Source organism: Onychomys torridus, chromosome 4, assembly GCF_903995425.1.
Source record: "Onychomys torridus chromosome 4, mOncTor1.1, whole genome shotgun sequence".
NCBI classification, from domain to species: domain Eukaryota; kingdom Metazoa; phylum Chordata; class Mammalia; order Rodentia; family Cricetidae; genus Onychomys; species Onychomys torridus.
Genome location: NC_050446.1, coordinates 69,082,633 through 69,107,725, shown reverse-complemented (window position 1 = coordinate 69,107,725; position 25,093 = coordinate 69,082,633). Strand labels below are relative to the sequence as shown.

The window sequence follows — 25,093 nt, the reverse complement described above, 5'->3', positions numbered from 1 at the left end:
TGTGCATGTGTCTTGTCTGTGTGTGTGTGTGTGTGTGTGTGTGTGTGTGTGTCTTGTCTGTCTCTCTGTCTGTTTCTCTCTCTGTGTATGTCTGTGTGTGTACATATGTCTTGTCTGTCTGTCTCTCTCTCTCTCTCTGTATGTCTACCTTGTGTGTGCAGTTGCTTACAGGGGTTGGAAGAAGGTGTTGGATCCCCAGGATCTGGAGTTGCAGGCAGTTGTGAGTGGTCCGGGGTGGGTGCTGGGAACCAAACTTGGGTCCTGTGGAAGCATTATTAATGCTGAGCCACACCTCCAACCCTATGAGGAGTGATACTCTAAAAATTTACTCAAAAATTAGATATGCATTTAGCGTGTAAGATTTAGGAGGAAAGAAGCCTCAGCTATTAAGAGCACATACTGCTCTCGGAGAGGATCTAGGTTCAATTCCCAGAACCCACATGCTCACAACCACCTGTAACTCCAGTTCCAGGGGCTCTGACACCCTCTTCTGACTTCCAAAGTCACCAGGCACATACATGGTGCAGACATACATGCAGAACAGACATTAATGTTCATTAAATAAATATAAATATGAAAATCTTTAAAGTAAAATAAAAGACTTAGGGCTGGAGAGATAACTCAGCGGTTAAGATTGCTTGCTGCTCTTCCAGAGGACCTGGGTTTGACCCAGAGGACCTGGGTTTGACGCTGGCACTTGTGTCTGGCAGTCCACAGCTATCTGTAACTCCAGCTCTCGAGGAGCCTCTGGTCTCCCTGGGCATTTGTACTTATGTACACAGAAACCTATAACTACACACAATTTTAAAATTTTTACTTTCATATGTATGTGTGTGAGTCTTTTGCATGTATGTATGTATATGTCCATTTGCATGCATTGCCCACAGAATTCAGAAGAGGGCATTGGATCCCCTAGAACTGGAGTTATGGATGGTCGTAAGCCACCATATGGGTTCAGGGACCCTAACCTGGGTCCCCTGCAAGAGCAGCAAATGCTCTTAACTGCTAAGCCACCTCTCCATCCCATTTTTAAAAGTCTAAGCCGGGCGGTGGTGGCACACGCCTGTAATCCCAGCACTTGGGAGGCAGAGGCAGGCGGATCTCTGTGAGTTTGAGGCCAGCCTGGTCTACAAAGCGAGTTCCAGGACAGCCTCCAAAGCTACAGAGAAACCCTGTCTCAGAAACAAAAAAATCTAACAAAAGGGCTGGAGAGATGGCTCAGAGGTTAAGAGCACTGGCTGCTCTTCCAGAGGTCCTGAGTTCAATTCCCAGCACCCACATAGTGGCTCACAACCATCTGTAATGAGATCTGGCCCCCTCTTCTGTATACATAATAAATAAATAAATCTTAAAAAAAAATCTAACAAAAAATTATGTTTTCTTTTCCAGGCAGTAAAAGAGACACTCATTTTACCATTGAGGACCTGAAGTCCCTAGGTTATCATGTCTGTGACACTATTCTGGATTTCTGTGATCCTGACCAGACTAAGGTAAAAATGGAGTTTCAGGAAATGTGCTGCTACTACTGTGCTTAGTTTCATGTGGGTCCAGAGTCCACCCAATGATCTTTGTCTCCTCTTAATATTTTTTTTTTAACCTGATGTTTTTACAACCAGAGAAAATAGAACCCCTAGCCTGCGAACTGTCAACAAATGGTAACATTTCATAATCCACCCAGAAGGAAGAGACCATCCTTTGGTACCTCTCTCCCTTTACTGACAGGCCTGCTCAGCACTGCTTCATACTTCTTTTTCTTCTATTTCAGCAAACTTGCATATGTGGCCCACTGACTAACCCTTCCCTCTGCACTAGTGGCTGCCTTCTGCAGCCTACCTGAGTAAGATTAGGCCTCAGGAGTTGCTTTTTTCTGTGTCATCGTGTTTTTCATCTTTTCCTGCTTCCCCTCCAGGGCAATTATTCTCAAGCTTGCCTCTGTCTGAGAGTATGAAGATTTCCTTTGGTCCTGTTCTTCTAGTGCCTATTTCTGATCCCCTCACTCAATTTGAGAGGGGGCGTCCCTCTTATCCCTGTTAAGTGTTGGCGATGCTTGGTAAAGAATCAAAAGGCCTGTTTAATCAGTACCTGCCTTCCCCCTGATGGTGCTGGACATGGAGCACAAGACCTCCTCATTCATGTGAGCCAAGCACTCTACTGCTGTCCAATGTCTTTATGCAAACCGTCCTCACCATAGGCCAGAGTCAGAACAATGCCGTTCTAAGAACTCCCTCCTCGCAACTCAGAGCAATCGATGAAACAGTTGTGGAAGCAGGCCAGAGCCAGAGAAGTGGCTAAGGCAGTGCCTGTCCATCTTGTGCTCTAAGGTCACGTATCCGTTACCGTGTCTTTAGGAGAAGGAATTACAGCTTAGCCCATCAATAACTTAAGCGCCTTTCAGCGTACCCTCCAAAGCATCTCCTGACTAGCATATCAAACTGTTTTCCCTCTGCTGCAGTACACTCAATGTCTACAAGAGCTTAAGGAGCTCTTACAACAGGAAATCCACAAAAAGTTCAGTAACTTTGGACAAGATATGGACTTAGAAGGAAACTGGAGTGACATTCCTTTGTCTGACATTGAATCCAGGTAACAAATTTCATTTCAAAGAAAAGCTGGGATTGGTAATACATCATTGATCCCAGTACTTAGAAGAGAGAGGCAGGGGGATTGGGAATTTAAGGAAAGCCGCCTGGGTTACCTTTACATGACACCTTATCTTCTTATTTATTTGTTTGTCTGTCTGTCTATCTATCTATATCCATCCATCCATCCACCCATCCATCCATCAATCCATCTATTTATTTTGAGACAGTGCCTTACTGTATCACTGTGGCTGACATAGATCTCACAGAGATCTGCTTGCCTCTACTTGATTAAAAGCATGTCCATGCAAATTAAAATATGTCCTTGTTGTGAGGCCTTGGCTCATGTCTCTGATCCTGGCAGTCTGGAGAGAGATGTAAACAGATCTCTCTAGTGAGTTCTAGGACAGCCAGGGCTACAGAGAGAGACCCTGTGTCTTAGTTACTTTTTTTTTTTTTTTTTTTGTATGTGGAGCTGAGGATCGAACCCAGGGCCTTGCGCTTGCTAGGCGAGCACTCTACCACTGAGCTAAATCCCCAACCCCTATGTTACTTTTCTATTGCTGCAACAAGATACCATGACCAAGAAAAGAAACTTTTAAGTTGGACCACGGTTTCAGGGGGTTAGAGTCCGTGATGGCAGGGCAAAGGTGTGGTGTCAGGAACAGCTGAGAGTTCACACCCTCTGTTTGTTTCTGTTTTATCTTGTTTTGTTTGAGACAGGGCCTCACTGTGTAGCCCTGGCTGTCCTGGTACTCACCGTGTAGACCAGGCTGGCCTCGAACTTGCAGAGTTCCATCTGCCTCTGCCTCCTGAGTGCAGGGATTAAACACGTGCGCCGCCACACCTGACTTGAGAGCTCATATCTTGAGTTGAAAGTCGGAGGAAGAGACAGACACTGTGAATAGTTCCAGCCTTTTGAAACCTAAAGCCCTTCCTTAGTGACACACCTCCTCCAAAAAGGCCTCCTCTCCTGACCCTTCCCAAACAGTTCCATTAGCTGGGGACCAGCTGAGCCTATGAGGCCATTCTCATTCAGACCACTACACCCTATCTCGAAAAGCAAAACAGAATGGCTCTCGTAATAGTACATATTGAAGGTGATCATAATTTAGAACAAAATATTAGCAGTGCTGAAGGAAGAGTCAGACTGATTGGGTTCTAGGTTGTTTTTCAGTCCTACAGTCTTAATGCTCGGAAAAGAGGCAGACTAGCAAACAGGAGTGAGGAAGGTGGGCTTTCCAAACCCAGCTTAGCTACTGGGCAGTCCTTTCCAGGCAGTTAGATCCTGCTGTGGTCAAAAGAGTTAGAGATCTTGATAGAGAGCCGTTGGCCTCAAGCGTTTCTCAAGCGTCTCAGATTCCAGCTTGACCCACTCCTGCATCCTGAAATCAGACAGGTAGTCCACAAAGGAACTGTCAGGGACCAGAACGATGGAGAAGACGAGGAAGAAAGCACTTTCCCCAGTCCACCACAGGGCTCTTGTAACTCTGAGGTTGTGGGTTCTTCTCATGGAGCTGTCTGCCCAAAAGATCTGTACTCATCTACAGGCAGTAAGCACCCAAACCTGATATCCTGGACACAACTACAACTATGCCTGGATTCTGGGTGTATTTTTGTTTATTAAAGCTTTTAATATTTTATTTAAAATTTTAAAAATACATTTTTATTTTATATGTATGATTTTTTTTGCCTGCATGTATATATGTATATCACATGTGTGCCTGGTGCCCATAGAGATCAGAAAGGGCACCAGATTCCCCTAGATCTGGATTTAGAGATGCCTGTGGGCCTCCATGTCAGTGCTAGGAACTGAACAGGGGTCCTCCAGAGCAGCCAATGCTCTTAATCTTTGAGCCATCTCTTTAGGGAAGCACATAAAGCATTTTATTCAATCCAAACACCATTCCCTCCCCTCAAGTTCCTCCCTTATTCCCACTAGTATGTGTCTCTTCCAGCTTCATGCTCTCTTTTTCGTGAGTGTGCAAGAATAGCACCCTTTACTCCAGCTTTCTGGCCAAGGTGCCTCTCACTGCCCTAGTCCTTCAGAGGTTACATGGCTGGGCTTGCAGTCTTCCATTTTTGCAGGACAGTTGGGAGGGTGTGGCTGTTCCACCCACAATAGAGTTCTGGGCCCCTAAGCAGTTCTGCTGGCCTGATCTCACAAATGTTTCTATAGAGAACTTAAACCGCAGCATCAGACCAGGCAGGATGCCCTGTCAATCATTCCCCAGCCTAAAAACAACATGTCCTGTGCAGGTCAGCTCACTGATATATAGCGCCCAGGAGAAGCAATGAGATAGACAGACTCTACACACAGCTGACTCAGACAGAACACTAATGTATTTAGCTAAGAATTAGAAGAAACAGTTTGCCAATGTCTATCCCACAGAGTCAGATGGCACAAGCCTCCTCGGGGTGCTACCTGTCCATTCTCACCATTGCGCTTAAAAGGCAGGCTAGGAATGGTGAGGATGCTCTGTGTGTGCACACATGGTTGACATTTTCTGGGACATGCTGCATCTAATGCCTTGATATCCCGTTTGCTAAGGCAGTCTCTGATTTCCAAAAGGGACTACAGAGCCTATTATCCAGCAGCCTCAAAGGCTCCTTCTTGACTGGAGAAGCCTTTGAGAACATCGCATTGGAAATTAGATCACAGGAAATAGAGCTTCCTCTCTGCTCCCCAGTGGCAGGACTCCTGGTTGCATACCAAGGGGAGGGAGCAGAATCGGCTAGGCAAGTGCTTTGAAATGCTTGAAATTTGAGTTTGGGGCCCAAGGTACTTTTTAATTTTAAATCTAATTTTACTTATTATTATTATTGGTGTGGGGAGGAACTGGATTCAGGTCATCAGGCACTTGCACCTACTGAACCATTCCACTGGCCCTGAAGACACTTTATGGAGCCTCTATTATATACGATGTCATTCTCAGTTCTGGTCTGCCATATCTCAGGAAGAGGTGGACGCATGTGATACAATGAAAGAAGTTGAACCCTCTGAGTCCTTGTCCATCCTGGCCCTTGCAAGAAAGGGCAGAGGAGAGTTTGTGGAGGAAGATTACATTAGTCTGTATGTGCATCCAGAACTTGTGAATGAAGAATTGAAGTAATTAAAAATAGTGCTCCAGGGCTAGTGATGCAGCTCTGTTGGAGCTGGAGTTATCCCCAGTCCCGCCCAGGCCTGCAGTCACTCAGATCCAAATAAACACACAGACACTTATAGTATTTAAACTGTTTGGCCTAATGGCTCAGGCTTCTTCCTATCTAGTTCTTACATCTTAAATTAACCCATTTTTATTAACCTATACTTTGCCATGTGGTATCTTACATATTGCTACTTATGGCGGTGGCTGGCAATGTCTCCTGCCTCAGCCCTCCTGTTCCCAGAATTCTCCTCTCTCTTTGTCATGCCTATACTTCCTGCCTGGCTACTGGCCGATCAGCATTTTATTTATCAATCAATCAGAGCAACACATTCATAGCATCCCCAGCGTAGCTCAATGGCAAACAACCTACTTGGCATCTGTAAGCCTCTGGGTTCAGGCTCTAGCATCCCTCAAACACACACCAACAAAATTGAAGATTTATTTTTATTTTACTTTTTGTGGATGGGTATTTTTCATTCATGCATGTTTGTGCATCACATGCACGCAGTGACTGTGGGGGTCAAAAGAGGGCATTGGATTCTCTGGAACTGCAGTGGCAGAAGGTTGTGAGCCACCCTGTGGGCCCTGGGAACTGAATTCAGATCCTCTGAAAGAGCGTCCCATGTTCCTTCCCTGAACCATCTCTCTAGCCCCCTCAATATTTTTTTCTCTTCTTTCTTTATTTTGTGCGTGTTTGTCGTTTGTTCTTTTGAGACGGGCCTCACAATGTAGACTTGACTAGACTGGAGCTCACTGTGTAAATCAGGCTGGCCTCAGATTCAGAGAAGTCCACAGGTCCCTGCCTCCTGTGGATTTAAAGACATGTTAGTACCACATGCAGTTTGTCTGCCTTCATTGAGATAGTGTTTCACTATAGCCCAGGTTGGACTCCAACTCAGCAATCCTCCTGCTTCAGCTCCTCAAGTGCTGGCATTACAGTTGGCCACCACCGCCAGGCAAGAGAAAGCCTGGTACAATGATAATTTATTTATTTTTTTCTTTTTTTGGTTTTTCGAGACAGGGTTTCTCTGTGTAGCTTTGCGCCTTTCCTGGAACTCACTTGGTAGACCAAGCTGGTCTCAAACTCACAGAGATCCGCCTGCCTCTGCCTCGCAAGTGCTGGGATTAAAGGTGTGCGCCACCACTGCCCGGCTCCTGAAGCAATTTTTATGGTGTTTCGCCTGCTGATTATTCATCACCTTTAGTTATTCATTCATTTAGCACATCTTCCCTGAGTAACTGGTAGAATGAATCCTGGCTTTGGGGTATTAGCATCAGCTCAGAAAAAATGAAGAAGGAAATGCCTCTGTCCTCAGGGAAATCACAGTCTCTCGGACTGCACGCTGTACATCCCACAGCCTCTCTCCCCTCTGCCAAGGCACCTTTGCCCATCTGGCCCGTGTTTGCTTTGCATACTGACTGTGAACTCCTTGGTGCAGGGCCCCTGCTTCCTTGAATAACAGTTCCTTCCATGTCATCATCTTCTTTCTCCCCAGCACAAGTGGCTCGGACAGCTCCCTCTCAGATGGTCTTCCTGCCCACCTGCTGAACATAGCCAATGAGGTGAGAGAACACCGGTTCTTGTACACTTCCAAACTGAGAAAATGTTCCAGCTCTCCTAGAACCTGCACAAACTATAGCACCAACCCCAGGGATGCAGCTCAGGAAGAAAGCACTTGCCTAGTATGAGTGAATTCCTGGTTTTCAGTCACCAGTAAGTCAAAAAGAACATCAAAATAGTGTCCTAGCTGGTCAGCTACCCCATGTCCTTTGTCTGCTTCCTGCTTAATTGCCGGAGCTTCTTTATGGTGACACCAGACTAAACATTTTAGCCACAGTGATTGGAGTCATCTGGCCCTGACACTGTTAGCATAAGGCACCTGTTTTGTGTTGTCAGTCACGTGCATTTGGCTATTGATCCAGGTGCCCTTTTGGTAGCAATCTCTATTCATGGAAGTCGGGTGTGTTAAATAGGGAACAGCTTCTGGAAAGAAGGCGGTTGAACTGTTGGCCCGTTCTCCACACCAATAGACAAGGACCATATGCCAGGCCACTGTGTGCCAGCTGTTAAGCAGACTGCCATGTGAGGATGAGTGTGGCTCTGCTGCCCCTCTGACCAGTTCCTCTGTCATTTCTGGAACAGTTGAATCAGAAGATGCTGCTAAAGAAGACAAAGAAGAAGAGACTCCAGACCAGGAAACAGCGGAACGAGCAGTACCAGAAGAACTACCTGATGCGGGAGCTGAAACTGGCAGAGGACACCCCAGTAAGCCATCTCTCCTGCCTCTTCCTGCTCTGTGTCCCTCATATTCCGCAGACGAAGTGGAGACAGAGCTAGAGTTTACTCCCAGCGAGAAGGTGTGGTGGGAAGAGGGGGTGCTTTCTGCTTTGAGGTCAGAGTCCTTCCTCACATCCTCTGCATTCGCCTGCACAGATCTCGGCCTCAGCCCACTGGTCCTCTCCTCCACTTGCTCAGGCACGCCAGCTACAGGCTATGGCTAAAACCGAATTCCCACAGGGAAGAGGCAGAGTCGGAGTGTGTTAGCTGGAGTTCAGCCAGCGTGGCTGGGTGGTTGAGGTGAGGGTCAGGAGGGGACACACCTGCACCTTGTGTGTGGTTACCATTCCCACAGTGCCACCCGGCCCCGATGCTGCTCCCTAAATCAAGATCTGCTTTCAAGAGTGTTTCCCTGGTAGGTGAATTGGGTAGATGAGAATGCATCAACTGAACAACCTTTCACTCAATCCTTGTAGGGAAGGGCAAGATTTGCTTCTACTCTGCAAAAGCAGCCTACCCCTTTGAAAACCCCGGAGAAATCTAGTTCTTCAGTAATGAGAAATGAAAAGCCAAGGCTCAATGAGGTAGTATTTTTGCTTGACTCTCTGTCACACAGATTCTCTGATTTCTCCAATTAGCACATCAGTTCCACTAGGTGAAGGATGCAGTAGCCATTGTCATACCAGGGAATGAAGAGGATGCTAATATTACTTTTGATTAAAAACTGAAATCTTATATTAAATATTGATGATTTGTGGTTTTATATCAAGAACATAAGAGGAGGCTGCATTACTTATCCATACAAGCATTCATACTCACATCCAACAACAACAGATTTTGTCTTGTGCCTACTTTATGGCAGGTCCCTTACTGGATACTGAGAATACAGCAGTAAGCAAGATACTGTCCTTTCCCCAGAGACCTTAGAAGCTGGTGGGGCTTTCAACAAGTTAGCAGGGACTGTGTTGTAGGGAAAGACACATGGAGAAGAGGCACATGGCCAGTTTTCAGTACTTTAGAATCCTACAGCTGAAATCCTTGATTCTCACTGGATACATTGGCCCACACCTATAATAGTCCCATCATTGAAAAGTACAAGCTTGGGAACCAATGAATTCTCCCTAAGAACTAATACCAAAATGGGGGGGAAAAAGTAGATTTCAGAGAATAAGTACAGAGCTCAATGGTAGGAAACTTGTCTAGTATGTGCAAGGCTCTGAGTTCAGTTCTCAGCATTGGTTTACAAATTGTTTTCTGAAGCAAGGTGGTGGTGGTGCACACCTTTAATACCAGCACTCGGGAGGCAGAGCCACGCAGATTCTGTGAGTTCGAGGCCAGTCTGGTCTACAGAGCGAGATCTAGGACAGGCACCAAAACAACACAGAGAAACCCTGTCTCAAAAAAAAAAAAAAAAAAAAAAAAGGTTTTTGTACCTGGTTTAGTGACTTAGGCCTGCTCCTGAAGAGACCAAGATGGAAGGGTCATAAGTTCAAGACAAGTCTGGGTAACTTAGAAAGACTCTTCTCAAACTATGGAGAAAAGGGTCCTGGAAAGATGATTCAGCAGTTCTGAGTGTTTGCTGCTCTTGCAGAGGATGAGGACTCAGTTCCCAGCACCCACCTCAGGCAGCTCACAACCATCTATAGCTCCAGAGGACCTAATGCCCTCTTCTGGTCTCCTCAGGCACCAGTACATACACAACATACACTTATACAGATATATATTAACTGAGCCAATAATCATATATATATATATATATACACACACACACATACACCAAAATAAAGCTATTTTTTAAGTTGGGCAGTGGTGGTGCACACCTTTAATCCTAGCACTCAAGAGGCAGAGGCAGGCAGATCTCTGATTTTGAGGCCAGCCTTTCCATAATGTGAGTTCTAGGACAGCCAGGGCTACACAGAGAAACCCTGTCTAGAAAAACAAAGCAAACAAATAGCTTTTTAAAAAACATTGAGAAAAAAGCTAGGATTGTTATATATCATCAGTTGTAGGATGCTTGTCTGCTATGCTCAAAGTCTCAAGTTCAATTCCTAGTCTGTCTGTCTGTCTCTCTCTCTCTCTCAAACACACACACACACACAGACACACACACACATACACACACTCACACACTCACACACAGAGGGGTTTTGATACAATAGTGGCTGGTTGTTAGTAGAACTGACAGAAGATGAGCCTTCCTTGTATAGAATGCTACCCTGTGATTAACAATAATACAGTAAGTACAGTGAGCTCCAACTGTACTACCCCGAGGAATCGCCCCGTCCCCCAGAACACAACCATCAAATCAACATCGAGGACTATTTAGTGTCTAATGTAACTGTCAGAAGCACAAGCTTTGAAGTCTGTTCAAATTCCAGCTCCACTCCAGCCCCTAAAACTGAAACTTTGTGAGAGACATGTAATTGGAAAAGTCTATACTTTGAAACTGGTTTCATACAAAACATATTAACAAACACTACAAAAGGTCAATGAGAGGCCTCAGTGAATAAAGGTGTTTGCACCTTAAACTTGCAACCTAAATTTGATTTCCAGAGTTCACAGTAGAAGAGAACAGACAACTCCCAAGGGTGGTCTATGACCTCCACATGTGGCATGAACACACTTGCCCACCCACACACACACACCACACACACACACACACACACACACACACACACATACATGCACATACCTTCAGGATGTATGTGTAAGTACACATAGGAAACATGAATAAACTTCGTGTTCACACTGGGATACCATCTCCAAGATATCTCGATATGTATGTGCACACCTTCCCAAATCAGAAAAAAACATCTGAAATCCAAAACACTCGTGTTCCCAAGCATTTCTGAGAGTTCTAAACTGTGTGACTCAGTCCAATCGGCCAGGAACTCCGTTTCTGATCTCCACACTGAGGTGCAGACCTGCAGCCTGTGGTGGCTTCAGCTCTAGATGGGAGACTGAAAAGCACCTGGCATGCAGTGGACACTGCAGTAACATTAGTTCTCTTTGGAGTTGTTACTCACGTGTGCGCTGTCTTCCTTTTGTGTTGTGTTACCCTCATGGGCCAACATGCATGAACAGAAGTCACAAGACTAGTGTGTACTCAGTATACATACCCACGGTGTTCTCAAGGAAAACTTAGCGAGGATGTATTCATTTATTTTAGACACAGTTGAGTGGAAGAGACAAAGGCACCTCCCTGGACCCACCACTGACCAGCCTGGTTCTACCTAAGAATAAAGAAATCATTCAGGTACTGCACCTCATTTGGACATACACATGCCAACGGTTAATTTTAGTTAATGTTCTTGTTTGTCTGTCTGTCTGTGTGTGTCTGTGTGTGTTGTCTTGTTCTGTAGAGACAGGTTCTCCACATATAGCCCCTGCTAGCCTAGAACTTGTTGTACAGGCCTGGCTGGTCTCATAGACTTGTGACCATCTTGCTGCCTCTGCCTCCCAAGTGCTAAAATTATAGGTGTGCACCCACTTAATTCATTTTCATATATATTATGAGATTTGGATGAGTGGTCCTGTTGTCCACTCAGACCTGTTCTGCCCAGATGAACATCTAAGGAAGTTTGTACCCTCAGGCTCTGACCACCTGGCCACCCTGGAGCATGGCTCCCAAGATAGGACAGGGTTATCGACGGCCCACCCAGAGCTAAAGTCTGGATATCAAGAATTTAATTTCAAACCGGGCAGTGGTGGTGCACACCTTTAATCTCAGCACTCGGGAGGCAGAAGCAGGCAGATCTCTGTGAGTTTAAGGCCAGCCTGGTCTATAGATCGAGACCCAGGACAGGCACCAAAACTACACAAAGAAACCCTGTCTTTAAAAAAACCAAAAGTAAATAAATAAAAAAATTGTTTTTTGATCCAGTTTAGTAACTTAGGCCTGTAATACCAGCTCCTGAAGAGTCCAAGACAGAAGGGTCATAAGTTCAAGGCAAGTCTGGGTAACTTAGAAAGACCTTTTTTAAACTATGGAGAAAAGGGTCCTGGAAAGATGGTCCGGTTCCCAGCACCCACCTCAGGCAGCTCACAACCATCTATAGCTCCAGAGGACCTAATGCCCTCTTCTGGTCTCCTCAGGCACCAGTACATGCATGGCATACACTTGTACAGATATATATTACCACTGAGCCAATAATCATATATATATTCTAAAAGAAAGCTGTTTTTTAAATTAGGCACTGGTAGTGCACACCTTTAATCCCAGCACTCAAGAGGCAGAAGCAGATCTCTGATTTTGAGGCCAGCCTTTCCATAGTGTGAGTTCTAGGACAGCCAGGGCTACACAGAGAAACCCTGTCTAGAAAAACATAACAAAACAAATAGCTTTTTAAAAAACATTGAGAAAAAGCTAGGATTATTATATATCATCAGTTGTAGGATGCTTGTCTGCCATGCTCAAAGTCTCAAGTTCAATTCCTAGTCTGTCTGTCTGTCTGTCTGTCTCTCTCTCAAACACACACACACACACACACCCTCTCTCTCTCTCACACACACACAGAGGGGTTTTGATACAATAGTGGCTAGTTGTTAGTAGAACTGACAGAAGATGAGCCTTCCTTATATAGAATGCTACCCTGTGATTAACAATAATACAGTAAGTACAGTGAGCTCCAACTGTACTACCCCGAGGAATCGCCCCATCCCCCAGAACACAACCATCAAATCAACATCGAGGACTATTTAGTGTCTAATGTAACTGTCAGAAGCACAAGCTTTGAAGTCTGTTCAAATTCCAGCTCCACTCCAGCCCCTAAAACTGAAACTTTGTGAGAGACATGTAATTGGAAAAGTCTATACTTTGAAACTGGTTTCATACAAAACATATTAACAAACACTACAAAAGGTCAATGAGAGGCCTCAGTGAATAAAGGTGTTTGCACCTCAAACTTGCAACCTAAATTTGATTTCCAGAGTTCACAGTAGAAGAGAACAGACAACTCCCAAGGGTGGTCTATGACCTCCACATGTGGCATGAACACACTTGCCCACTCTCACACACACACACACACACACACACTTGCCCACACACACACACACACACATATACATGCACATACCTTCAGGATGTATGTGTAAGTACACATAGGAAACATGAATAAACTTCGTGTTCACACTGGGATACCATCTCTAAGATATCTCGATATGTATGTGCACACCTTCCCAAATCAGAAAAAACATCTGAAATCCAAAACACTCGTGTTCCCAAGCATTTCTGAGAGCTCTAAACTGTGTGACTCAGTCCATCGGCCAGGAACTCCGTTTCTGATCTCCACACTGAGGTGCAAACCTGCAGCCTGTGGTGGCTTCAGTTCTAGATGGGAGACTGAAAAGCACCTGGCATGCAGTGGACACTGCAGTAACATTAGTTCTCTTTGGAGTTGTTACTCACGTGTGCGCTGTCTTCCTTTTGTGTTGTGTTACCCTCATGGGCCAACATGCATGAACAGAAGTCACAAGACTAGTGTGTACTCAGTATACATACCCACGGTGTTCTCAAGGAAAACTTAGCGAGGATGTATTCATTTATTTTAGACACAGTTGAGTGGAAGAGACAAAGGCACCTCCCTGGACCCACCACTGACCAGCCTGGTTCTACCTAAGAATAAAGAAATCATTCAGGTACTGCACCTCATTTGGACATACACATGCCAACGGTTAATTTTAGTTAATGTTCTTGTTTGTCTGTCTGTCTGTGTGTGTCTGTGTGTGTTGTCTTGTTCTGTAGAGACAGGTTCTCCACATATAGCCCCTGCTAGCCTAGAACTTGTTGTACAGGCCTGGCTGGTCTCATAGACTTGTGACCATCTTGCTGCCTCTGCCTCCCAAGTGCTAAAATTATAGGTGTGCACCCACTTAATTCATTTTCATATATATTGTGAGATTTGGATGAGTGGTCCTGTTGTCCACTCAGACCTGTTCTGCCCAGATGAACATCTAAGGAAGTTTGTACCCTCAGGCTCTGACCACCTGGCTACCCTGGAGCATGGCTCCCAAGATAGGACAGGGTTATCGACGGCCCACCCAGAGCTAAAGTCTGGATATCAAGAATTTAATTTTAAACTGGGCAGTGGTGGTGCACACCTTTAATCTCAGCACTCGGGAGGCAGAGGCAGGCAGATCTCTGTGAGTTTAAGGCCAGCCTGGTCTACAGATCGAGACCCAGGACAGGCACCAAAACTACACAGAGAAACCCTGTCTTGAAAAAAACCAAAAAAAAAAAAAAAAAAAATTGTTTTTTGAATCCAGTTTAGTAACTTAGGCCTGTAATACCAGCTCCTGAAGAGTCCAAGACAGAAGGGTCATAAGTTCAAGGCAAGTCTGGGTAACTTAGAAAGACCTTTTTTAAACTATGGAGAAAAGGGTCCTGGAAAGATGGTCCGGTTCCCAGCACCCACCTCAGGCAGCTCACAACCATCTATACCTCCAGAGGACCTAATGCCCTCTTCTGGTCTCCTCAGGCACCAATACATGCATGGCATACACTTGTACAGATATATATTGCAACTGAGCCAATAATAATTATATATATATATTCTAAAAGAAAGCTGTTTTTTAAATTAGGCAATGGTAGTGCACACCTTTAATCCCAGCACTCAAGAGGCAGAAGCAGATCTCTGATTTTGAGGCCAGCCTTTCCATAGTGTGAGTTCTAGGACAGCCAGGGCTACACAGAGAAACCCTGTCTAGAAAAAATAACAAAACAAATAGCTTTTTAAAAAACATTGAGAAAAAGCTAGGGTTATTATATATCATCAGTTGTAGGATGCTTGTCTGCCATGCTCAAAGTCTCGAGTTCAATTCCTAGTCTGTCTGTCTGTCTGTCTCTCTCTCAAACACACACACACACACACACACCCTCTCTCTCTCTCACACACACCAGAGGGGTTTTGATACAATAGTGGCTGGTTGTTAGTAGAACTGACAGAAGATGAGCCTTCCTTGTATAGAATGCTACCCTGTGATTAACAATAATACAGTAAGTACAGTGAGCTCCAACTGTACTACCCCGAGGAATCGCCCCGTCCCCCAGAACACAACCATCAAATCAACATCGAGGACTATTTAGTGTCTAATGTAACTGTCAGAAGCACAAGCTTTGAAGTCTGTTCAAATTCCAGCTCCACTCCAGCCCCTAAAACTGAAACTTTGTGAGAGACATGTAATTGGAAAAGTCTATACTTTGAAACTGGTTTCATACAAAACATATTAACAAACACTACAAAAGGTCAATGAGAGGCCTCAGTGAATAAAGGTGTTTGCACCTCAAACTTGCAACCTAAATTTGATTTCCAGAGTTCACAGTAGAAGAGAACAGACAACTCCCAAGGGTGGTCTATGACCTCCACATGTGGCATGAACACACTTGCCCACACACACACACACACACACACACACACACACACACACGCACACACACGCATATACATGTACATACCTTCAGGATGTATGTGTAAGTGCACATAGGAAACATGAATAAACTTCGTGTTCACACTGGGATACCATCTCTAAGATATCTCGATATGTATGTGCACACCTTCCCAAATCAGAAAAAAAATCTGAAATCCAAAACACTTGTGTTCCCAAGCATTTCTGAGAGTTCTAAACTGTGTGACTCAGTCAATCGGCCAGGAACTCCGTTTCTGATCTCCACACTGAGGTGCACACCTGCAGCCTGTGGTGGCTTCAGTTCTAGATGGGAGACTGAAAAGCACCTGGCATGCAGTGGACACTGCGGTAACATTAGTTCTCTTTGGAGTTGTTACTCACGTGTGCGCTGTCTTCCTTTTGTGTTGTGTTACCCTCATGGGCCAACATGCATGAACAGAAGTCACAAGACTAGTGTGTACTCAGTATACATACCCACGGTGTTCTCAAGGAAAACTTAGCGAGGATGTATTCATTTATTTTAGACACAGTTGAGTGGAAGAGACAAAGGCACCTCCCTGGACCCACCACTGACCAGCCTGGTTCTACCTAAGAATAAAGAAATCATTCAGGTACTGCACCTCATTTGGACATACACATGCCAACGGTTAATTTTAGTTAATGTTCTTGTTTGTCTGTCTGTCTGTGTGTGTCTGTGTGTGTTGTCTTGTTCTGTAGAGACAGGTTCTCCACATATAGCCCCTGCTAGCCTAGAACTTGTTGTACAGGCCTGGCTGGTCTCATAGACTTGTGACCATCTTGCTGCCTCTGCCTCCCAAGTGCTAAAATTATAGGTGTGCACCCACTTAATTCATTTTCATATATATTGTGAGATTTGGATGAGTGGTCCTGTTGTCCACTCAGACCTGTTCTGCCCAGATGAACATCTAAGGAAGTTTGTACCCTCAGGCTCTGACCACCTGGCTACTCTGGAGCATGGCTCCCAAGATAGGACAGGGTTATCGACGGCCCACCCAGAGCTAAAGTCTGGATATCAAGAATTTAATTTTAAACTGGGCGGTGGTGGTGCACACCTTTAATCTCAGCACTTGGGAGGCAGAGGCAGGCAGATTCTGTGAGTTTGAGGCCTACCTGGTCTACAGATCGAGACCCAGGACAGGCACCAAAACTACACAGAGAAACCCTGTCTTGAAAAAAACCAAAAAAAAAAAAAAAAAAAAAAAATTGTTTTTTGAATCCAGTTTAGTAACTTAGGCCTGTGATACCAGCTCCTGAAGAGTCCAAGACAGAAGGGTCATAAGTTCAAGGCAAGTCTGGGTAACTTAGAAAGACCTTTTTTAAACTATGGAGAAAAGGGTCCTGGAAAGATGGTCCGTTTCCCAGCACCCACATCAAGCAGCTTACAACCATCTATACCTCCAGAGGACCTAATGCCCTCTTCTGGTCTCCTCAGGCACCAATACATGCATGGCATACACTTGTACAGATATATATTGCAACTGAGCCAATAATAATTATATATATATATATTCTAAAAGAAAGCTGTTTTTTAAGTTAGGCACTGGTAGTGCACACCTTTAATCCCAGCACTCAAGAGGCAGAAGCAGATCTCTGATTTTGAGGCCAGCCTTTCCATAGTGTGAGTTCTAGGACAGCCAGGGCTACACAGAGAAACCCTGTCTAGAAAAAAATAACAAAACAAATATCTTTTTAAAAAACATTGAGAAAAAAGCTAGGGTTATTATATATCATCAGTTGTAGGATGCTTGTCTGCCATGCTCAAAGTCTCAAGTTCAATTCCTAGTCTGTCTGTCTGTCTCTCTCTCTCTCAAACACACACACACACACACACAGACACACACACACATACACACACTCACACACTCACACACAGAGGGGTTTTGATACAATAGTGGCTGGTTGTTAGTAGAACTGACAGAAGATGAGCCTTCCTTGTATAGAATGCTACCCTGTGATTAACAATAATACAGTAAGTACAGTGAGCTCCAACTGTACTACCCCGAGGAATCGCCCCATCCCCCAGAACACAACCATCAAATCAACATCGAGGACTATTTAGTGTCTAATGTAACTGTCAGAAGCACAAGCTTTGAAGTCTGTTCAAATTCCAGCTCCACTCCAGCCCCTAAAACTGAAACTTTGTGAGAGACATGTAATTGGAAAAGTCTATACTTTGAAACTGGTTTCATACAAAACATATTAACAAACACTACAAAAGGTCAATGAGAGGCCTCAGTGAATAAAGGTGTTTGCACCTCAAACTTGCAACCTAAATTTGATTTCCAGAGTTCACAGTAGAAGAGAACAGACAACTCCCAAGGGTGGTCTATGACCTCCACATGTGGCATGAACACACTTGCCCACACACACACACACACACACACACACACACACACACGCACACACACACATACATGCACATACCTTCAGGATGTATGTGTAAGTACACATAGGAAACATGAATAAACTTCTTGTTCACACTGGGATACCATCTCTAAGATATCTCGATATGTATGTGCACACCTTCCCAAATCAGAAAAAAACATCTGAAATCCAAAACACTCGTGTTCCCAAGCATTTCTGAGAGTTCTAAACTGTGTGACTCAGTCAATCGGCCAGGAACTCCGTTTCTGATCTCCACACTGAGGTGCAGACCTGCAGCCTGTGGTGGCTTCAGCTCTAGATGGGAGACTGAAAAGCACCTGGCATGCAGTGGACACTGCAGTAACATTAGTTCTCTTTGGAGTTGTTACTCACGTGTGCGCTGTCTTCCTTTTGTGTTGTGTTACCCTCATGGGCCAACATGCATGAACAGAAGTCACAAGACTAGTGTGTACTCAGTATACATACCCACGGTGTTCTCAAGGAAAACTTAGCGAGGATGTATTCATTTATTTTAGACACAGTTGAGTGGAAGAGACAAAGGCACCTCCCTGGACCCACCACTGACCAGCCTGGTTCTACCTAAGAATAAAGAAATCATTCAGGTACTGCACCTCATTTGGACATACACATGCCAACGGTTAATTTTAGTTAATGTTCTTGTTTGTCTGTCTGTCTGTGTGTGTCTGTGTGTGTTGTCTTGTTCTGTAGAGACAGGTTCTCCACATATAGCCCCTGCTAGCCTAGAACTTGTTGTACAGGCCTGGCTGGTCTCATAGACTTGTGACCATCTTGCTGCCTCTGCCTCCCAAGTGCTAAAATTATAGGTGTGCACCCACTTAATTCATTTTCATATATATTGTGAGATTTGGATGAGTGGTCCTGTTGTCCACTCAGACCTGTTCTGCCCAGATGAACATCTAAGGAAGTTTGTACCCTCAGGCTCTGACCACCTGGCCACCCTGGAGCATGGCTCCCAAGATAGGACAGGGTTATCGACGGCCCACCCAGAGCTAAAGTCTGGATATCAAGAATTTAATTTCAAACCGGGCAGTGGTGGTGCACACCTTTAATCTCAGCACTCGGGAGGCAGAGGCAGGCAGATCTCTGTGAGTCAGGCAGATCTCTATGAGTCCCAGGCCAGCCTAGTCTACAGATCGAGACCCAGGACAGGCACCAAACCTATACCGAGAAACTCTGTCTCAAAAAACAAAAACAACAGCAAACGAATTTAATTTCCACAAGGATCTAATAGGCTGCCATCATTTTGTAGCTCCATGCCAGTATGTTAGTTGGAACAGTGATACTGGGTATTTAATGTTAATCCATGGAAATGTCAGGGTTTTTAGAGGTGTAGGCCTCCAGCCAGCATCAACAGTGATCACCCAAGACTGAAGTGTGTGAAGACGTGTCTGTTTTGTGTTGCTATGACAGAATGCCTGAGTCTAGGTAATCTCTGTTTTGTTTTGTTTTTCAAGGAAGGGTGTTTCTGTGTTGCCGTGGCTGTCCTGAAACTCTCTTTGTAGAATAGGCTGGCCTCAAACTCACAGAGATCCTCCTGCCTCCCCTTCCTGGGTGCTGGGATTAATGGTGCATGCCACCACTCCCAGCTAACATCTAGGTAAATTTATAATATATAAATTTCCTTTCTAAAGGAAAGATACTTGCTTAGCTCATGTTTCTGGAGATTAGAGTCTAAGATGGTCCCATGTAGTGAGTGCCTTCTGCTGCATCATAATGCACTAGAAGACTAAGAGGGTAGGTAAGTGTATGCAGAAGAATCGGACTCCAAGCAGTCTCTTTTGTTTGTTTGCTTGCTTGCTTGCTTGCTTGCTTGTTTTTTGAGACAGGGTCTCTCTACAAAGCCCCGGCTGTACTGCAACTCACTGTATAGACCAAGCTCGGGTAGAGATCTGCCTGCCTCTGCTTCCCAAGTGCTAGGATCACAGGCATGTGTCACCAGGCATGGCAAACCAACCTCACTCCATAGCTTTTTTTTTTCCCCCAGTAATTAATCTAGTCCCACAAAATGGCCCAGCTCTGTAAGAAATAAAATCCTGAATGAGCTCTTAGGGCCCCACTTCCCAACATCACTGCAGTGAGGTTCAGAGAGACAGGCATGTTCAAACCACAGCAGCAAGCTTTGGCTTTTCTAGAACAGTAGAATTAATTGGGACGTGTCCGCCCATCACCATCTTTCACAGATTTGAGCTTCCACACTGTTTCCTTGGCGATAGCAGCAGCTAGTGAGCCTCCCTTTTCAACAGCCCTGGATCAGCTGAGTGTGACAGAGCACACCTGTAATTCTAGCCACTTGGGAGACTTAGGCAGCTTTACTAATGAGACCAGAGAAAGGTAGCTTAGGCCTTATCTAGCCCTGGGTGTGCCAGGATATTCCTCACGTGTCTGAGTAGAGCAGCGTCAGAGAACCACTGCATTAACTGAAGCAAACTGATGTTTTCCAAGTCTTCTCAGAGGTTGATTCTTGTGTGGATACTCGATTACCTATCTGAGTCTTCTAGAGGACCTATAAGTGTGAGACTCCTAACGACAAGGTCCTCAAGAAGAGGGACAAGACATGGATTGCCATGGGGTAGGACAAACTGTAGAGCAAGGCTAAGAGAAGTTTAAAAGAAACCGAAGGTTGACACAGAAGGATGGCAAGCGTGGGGCCAGGCCATGAATTTGAGACCAGCCAGGGCTACATAGCAAGTTCTTGTTTCAAAAATAATAATTATGGAAGCTGAGTGTAGTGGTGCATGCTGTTAGTTCCTGCACCTGGGAGGCAGAGGCAGGGGGATCTCTGTGAGTTTGAGGCCTAGTCTGCCTTGTGAGTTCCAGAATAGCCAGGACTACATAGAGAGACTCTGTCTTAAAAAAAAAATATATATATATATATATATATATATATATATATATATATATATATATATATAAAATATAATATATATATATATATATATATATATATATAAAAAATAAAAAACAAAACCCCAAAATAACAATTATGGAGTAGAGAGCTGGCTTAGCAGTTAGGAGCACTTGTTCCTTGTCCAGAGGACCTGAGTTCTGTTCCCAGCACCCACACGGTGGCTCACAACCATCCATTCCAGTGGATCTGATACCTTCTGGTGCACAAAACACATAGTAAAAACATTCATTTTATTTTTATTTATTATATAAAATATTTTATTACAGATAAAATAAAAATATTATCTTTCAGCTGGGTTGTGGTGGCACACATCTTTAATCCTAGCACTTGGGAAGCAGAGGCAGGTGGATCTCTGTGAGTTCAAGGCCAGCCTGGTCTACAGAGCGAGTTCTAGGACAGCCAGGACTGTTACACAGAGAAACTCTGTCTTGAAAAACCAAAACATAAATAAATAATTAAATTAAATTTAAAAAGTCAAACTAAAGAAAGTTGTAGCAGACTAGTGAGTGATGACCTTGTTCTTGTTCCTCACTCAGAACCCAAAGCTTCAAGCCTACAGGTGACAAAACCATGTGTACAACCAAAACACGCCGATTAGCCTGTAACACGAAAGCTGTGCTGTTAACAGCAGTGAGCCGGGTGGATGCCAGGCAGCCCTTTACAATTACTTCATCCTCTTGAGTTTTTCTGTGGAGTCTTTTCCTAGTGGAAATGCAGTTTAACCCCCAGAGCATGTCAGACAGCAGAGCTGGAAATGTGGGACAGCCATTTTGACACACTAGGTGTCTCTTCCTTTGTGTAATATCGGTAGACAGCTTATAAAACAGGCTTTGCACTTCCTGGATCCACTAAAATGTTGCCCATAGACTTCTGCTGGGCTGAGAAACCTGACCGAGTGTTTGATTCCCCTCTTCCCCGTGACATTGTTGATCATTTTGATATTCCGGGAGGAAATGCAAATATCTCCAACTCCTGTCTAGTGTAGCTGACCTCAACCCTAACTAGAACTTAGAAAATGCAACAGAAAGTGAATTCAACTCTTTTATCTCATTTGTGCAGAATAAGAAGCCAGGCTTTACAGCATCATGCTCTCCAAAGAGAAGCACAAACTCCGGCCTAGGGCCAGCTCCAGATGTCAAGGCAGACTGGCCTAGGACTAAATACCCTGCCCCGAGGAAAGACCGCAGCGCCGTGGCAGCGGTGTACCCATCCTTGCACATATACACATACCCATAGTGCACTTTTGCTCTGACACACAGGTGCCGCCCTCGGAGGTTTTTGGAGACTTTTATTGGTTTTTAGTTTTGTTTCATATGCAGTGTTGGGAACCAGACGGAGGGCACTAAGCATACTAGGCGAGTGCTTTACCATTGAACGGTGTCTCTAGCTCCCTTGAAATGGTTGTGGTTTATACACACTCTCTAAGTGGAAATCTATAAATGAAATGGACACTCTGTTTATGGTGTACTGTGTTGTGCATTCACCACACTGACCTGTGCTCTGTCCTTCTACTGTGCACATATCTTCAGATGCATACCTCATGAATTCAGTACTGTTATCCTAAGATGAGATTATATTTTGAAGTATAGAAAAGCCTTTATTGAAAGCTGAAGCATATATACTCATGAAAAGACAGCACATATATACCTCATTTTGAACCAATAGGTGTTCCCTCTGAAGTTAGATGCAAATCAGTTTTTAAGAGATCAAACTGTTTTAAATTTTTTTGGGGAATGCACCATATGAAAACGTCTTGTGTCAGTATCCAAATGGTAAAATGACCTGTCAGACTGTGGTTTATCAGGTTTGCTCAAAGTGAGGTATTCCTACACAGAAAAAACAATTACATGTATTGCTCATAATTTAATGTCACATACATTATGTTCAACAAGGTTATGTAAATTTTTAACTCAATGATTAAAATTCTTTCTCTCTGGTTATTTGTTCCTTGATTATTTTACTACATAATCTTATGTGAACTGATTTACACATCAGCTATTTATTTTCTGTGATTCCTCATGAGGACCAATCACAGTCTTCCAGCTACAAGTCATGTCAGAATTCAGTCACAGTGAAGAACAGTCACTCAGGTTGGCACGGGGCTCATGCCTATAATCCCAGCACTCGGGAGGCAGAAACCATGAGTTCAAGGCCAGTCTGCTCTACATCCCAAGTTCTAGGCCAGCCAGGGTTATAAAGTAAGACCTTGTACATAAGAAAAAGTGGGGGGTTACTCCAAACTAGTTATGGTGGCTCATGTGTAACTCCAACACTTGAAACAAGAGAGTTGCTGTGAGTTACTGAGTTACAGAGTGAGATTCAGTCTCAAATAATAAATAGATAGATAAATAAATAAATGAATGAATAATAAATAAATAAATAAATAAATAAATAAATAAATAAATAAATAAAAGGGAGCTGGGCTGCGGTGACACACGCCTTTAATCCCAGCACTCGGGAGGCAGAGGCAGGCGGATCTCTGTGAGTTCAAGGCCAGCCTGCTCTACAGAGTGAGTTCCAGGACAGCCAGGGCTGTCTCAAAAAACAAAAAAACAAAAGAGAGGAAAAGGGGAAATGGAGGTAGGGAGGATTACTTCTGTTCATGCAGGTCCACTCCTGCTTTTATTTTCCTTTTGTCTTATCACATTAGATGAAAAGTTTCCTAGCATACTTTCATTTGTATATGTATGTGTGGATACATGTTCATGTATGTGTTATGTGTTCGTACATGTGTGAATATTTCCTTCATGTGTGTATATGTTTATGCATGTGTTCACATGTGCATACATGTCTGTGTGTATGCATGTTCATGTATGTGTATATGTGGAGGACTCCAGTCCTCCTTAAAAAGCCTTCTTTTAGGGCTGCATGGCCAATGGGAGTACTGTTACCTACCATCTGGTGGCAGCCTATCCTTTCCTGTTTTGTTTTGTTTGTTTTTTATTTATTTAATGTGTGTGCACAGCGTACATGTGGAAGTCAGAGGACAACTTTTGAGAGTTGGTCTTCTCATCTGACCATGTGGGTCCTGGACATCAAACTCAGGTCATCAGGCTTGGCAATAGGTCCTTAAACCACTGGTGAGCCATCTCACCAGCCCTTTTCTGATCTTTGAGAGAGTGGTGATGTGATCACTGTTATGCCCAGATCGAGGGGACACCCAAAAGACCACCACAGAGACCAAATCCTGTATGTAAAAGCAAAGAGCCTTTATTTCAAGCTCCAGGGCTCAGTCCCTCTGTCTGTCTGACTCAGCATGAGAGCGGAGAGCCCTGAGCCCAGGCAGGGTGGGATTTTTATCATAGCAGAGGTTGGGGTGAGGAGATTTCCAGGCATCAAAACCCTGATTGGCTGACAATTGTCTAGGGGTATCTGTAAAACAAAAATAAGTGTGTGCTAGACTCTAGGACACCTGGCCACCTTATCTAATGGTTGTAACGTTAGGTATTTCCTCATCCCTGGGTAGATCCCTGGGTGGTATCAGCTTGAGGCTTTCCTGGATCTGGGTGTTGCCTGCCAGTAACCTTGTCTCAGAAGCCATTTCTAGGCCCCTAAGCCTGTCATGGCTGCTATGTGGTCAAGCTATTTTGGGGCCCCTTTACATTCCCCCTTTCACAAGTACCAATGAGAGGACCCATTCATGGGTCCTGTCTGTTCATAGGTTCAAGGGGATGGTATTGGGACCTAAGAACCATTAGCTGAACAGCATTGACTCGCTCTCGAATGAAGACAGTCTCTTAATAAGACAAGGGCCAAGTGTAAGCAGAAGGAGCAAAGTCATTAAGGGGCCGGCTAAGGCAGACACCAGGGTGCTTCCCCAAGGGGACAACTGAACAGATTTTCACACCGTCCAGCTTCCGAGCGTACATTTTGCTCTCTATCATTAATCCATTTTCTTAACAAGGCCATTGAATCTCTAATTATCCCAGAATGATTGACATAAAAACAACCTTCTTCCCCCAGAGCGACACATAAGCCTCCTTGTTGCATGAAGAGGTCCAGACCTCTTTGATTTTGTAAGGCAACGTCAGCCAGGGAATATAAAGAGGTCTCTAATTTATGTTTTTAAGATCTGAATTGACGGCCAACTGTAGGACCTGGTAGTTTTTAGCCTGAAGAATTAAGGCTGAGGTGCCCACCCCTCCCCCCAACCCCCTACCCCCTATTGCCCCAGCCCTGCCCAGCCCTACCAGGGAAGAGAGTAAGACAGCTGTTGCCCCTATGGCCCGTTGTGCCCTGCCAGGAGCAGGGGATAAGGCCAGTTCCATTTGGGTCTCTTTATAATATTTTATGTTGGGGAACAATGGGACCATCACACAAAATCCTTGTCTTTTATTAAGGACCGTTC

The 25,093-nt window shown here is 44.4% G+C and overlaps 1 protein-coding gene across 1 annotated transcript in view; it reads left to right on the top strand.

Moving 5' to 3' along the window:
* The window catches only part of Agbl2 (ATP/GTP binding protein like 2), a 51,839-nt gene extending 29,185 nt beyond the window's left edge, over positions 1-22,654 (top strand). Inside the window, exons 13-22 of the mRNA XM_036183033.1 lie at positions 1,390-1,490; positions 2,453-2,583; positions 7,225-7,291; positions 7,872-7,994; positions 8,483-8,590; positions 11,176-11,262; positions 13,557-13,643; positions 15,935-16,021; positions 18,332-18,418; positions 21,805-22,654. Coding sequence (XP_036038926.1) covers positions 1,390-1,490; positions 2,453-2,583; positions 7,225-7,291; positions 7,872-7,994; positions 8,483-8,590; positions 11,176-11,262; positions 13,557-13,643; positions 15,935-16,021; positions 18,332-18,418; positions 21,805-21,981 — 1,055 coding nt within the window. The 3' untranslated portion in view covers positions 21,982-22,654. The remainder of the gene's footprint in view (positions 1-1,389; positions 1,491-2,452; positions 2,584-7,224; positions 7,292-7,871; positions 7,995-8,482; positions 8,591-11,175; positions 11,263-13,556; positions 13,644-15,934; positions 16,022-18,331; positions 18,419-21,804) is intronic.
* The last annotated feature ends 2,439 nt before the right edge of the window (positions 22,655-25,093 follow it).